The 1,282-nt window shown below is 45.7% G+C and overlaps 1 protein-coding gene across 1 annotated transcript; it reads right to left on the bottom strand.

The window, feature by feature from the left end:
* Positions 1 to 190: 190 nt before the first annotated feature.
* LOC111670583 (transportin-2-like) lies at positions 191 to 1,113 on the bottom strand. Its single transcript, XM_023427354.2, has 4 exons — positions 957 to 1,113; positions 726 to 844; positions 577 to 637; positions 191 to 439 (listed from the first exon to the last, which is right to left on the bottom strand). Exons 1-4 carry the CDS (start codon positions 1,011 to 1,013, stop codon positions 206 to 208), a joined length of 471 nt encoding a protein of 156 aa, XP_023283122.2. The 5' UTR covers positions 1,014 to 1,113; the 3' UTR covers positions 191 to 205.
* Positions 1,114 to 1,282: the final 169 nt, after the last annotated feature.

Raw genomic sequence — 1,282 nt, 5'->3', positions numbered from 1 at the left:
CTTTGTTACTGTGTGTACATGTGAAGTAAAAAAACATAAGATATATCCCCACACACACACACACACACACACACACACACACACACACACACACACACACACATATATATATAATCTGCGAAAAATTCAGGTAGAAGTAGCACGTTATTGTTGACAAAAGAGCTATAACATTAAGTTCTTGCTCAAATGTGGTTAGAAGGTAACTTTAGAGTAAGAGCTGCCACACGATCAACAGAGGAATTCTACAGCTGCATGTCTGTAACTTACGTAAGTTCCAGTCAGACAGCGTATCATCGTCATCGTCCTCATCTTCATCAATGTCCTCCCCCTCCTCGCCCTCCCCTCCTTCGTGCTGCAGAGTGACGGTGCGGGACTTATGAAAGCGAGGTTTGATATCTTGCTCACTGTCTGGAATCGCCTCATCCTCTTCAACGTCGCCCTGTAAGACAACAGAGAGAGAGGTGAATGTAGAATGGACAGAGGTGAACAGCATGAGACAAGAAGAGAAAGCAGAATGTTGATGTGTTTGTATTTATATGAAGCTGGGTACATTTGTTTTGTCCGGGGGTGGCTAACCTTTAGAAGGATGATGTCAATCTCGGAGTATTTCATTCCATTCACCAAGATAGGAATCAGTCTGAAACAGAAACAGACAATCACATTATTAATGAGATCATCCTCTTGTCATTACCTTAACTCAGCCTCATTGGCATGTGAGCACTTACTGGACCAAGTGGCCAGAGAGGGCCTCTTTGCAGATGGGCTGTTCAGCCAGAGTCAGCCAGAACTCACAGGCCTCCAGAGCAACATTCTCATCTGGGTCTTGGGTGCGCTGCAACATGTACTGGTGAAAAACAACAAGAGGTGATGATGAGGTGGAGGTGGAGGAGGAGGAGGAAGGTAAAGCCAAATGTTGTCTGTTTAAGGTGGTGTGTTGGATCCAGTCACGCCCTCACCTGGATGATGCTGTGCATGTGTGGGATGAGCCGGTCAATGCGGACTTCCAGCAGCATGACAAGAGCCCTGCACACGTTCTTCCGCACCTCACTGTCCTCGTCACCAGCCAGTGCAAACAGACTCTGGATAGGAAGGGGACAAGGAGAGAAGGACAGAGGATGGGAGGGGATGGGTGGCAGAGAAAAGGGAAGGGCAGGGGAGAAAATGTTATCAACTTCCAAACATGCACTATATTGTGTTGTGCTTTGCCACATTCACAGTACATATTTACATTGTGTTTTGTGAACTGCATTAGCTACATTACTTTTGTTTGACAAAAAAAAAA

This window comes from Seriola lalandi, unplaced genomic scaffold, assembly GCF_002814215.2.
Source record: "Seriola lalandi dorsalis isolate HSWRI2012SDOR001 ecotype SW California unplaced genomic scaffold, Sedor1 jcf7180002005926, whole genome shotgun sequence".
NCBI classification, from domain to species: domain Eukaryota; kingdom Metazoa; phylum Chordata; class Actinopteri; order Carangiformes; family Carangidae; genus Seriola; species Seriola lalandi.
This window is presented reverse-complemented; position numbering and strand designations above follow the sequence as displayed.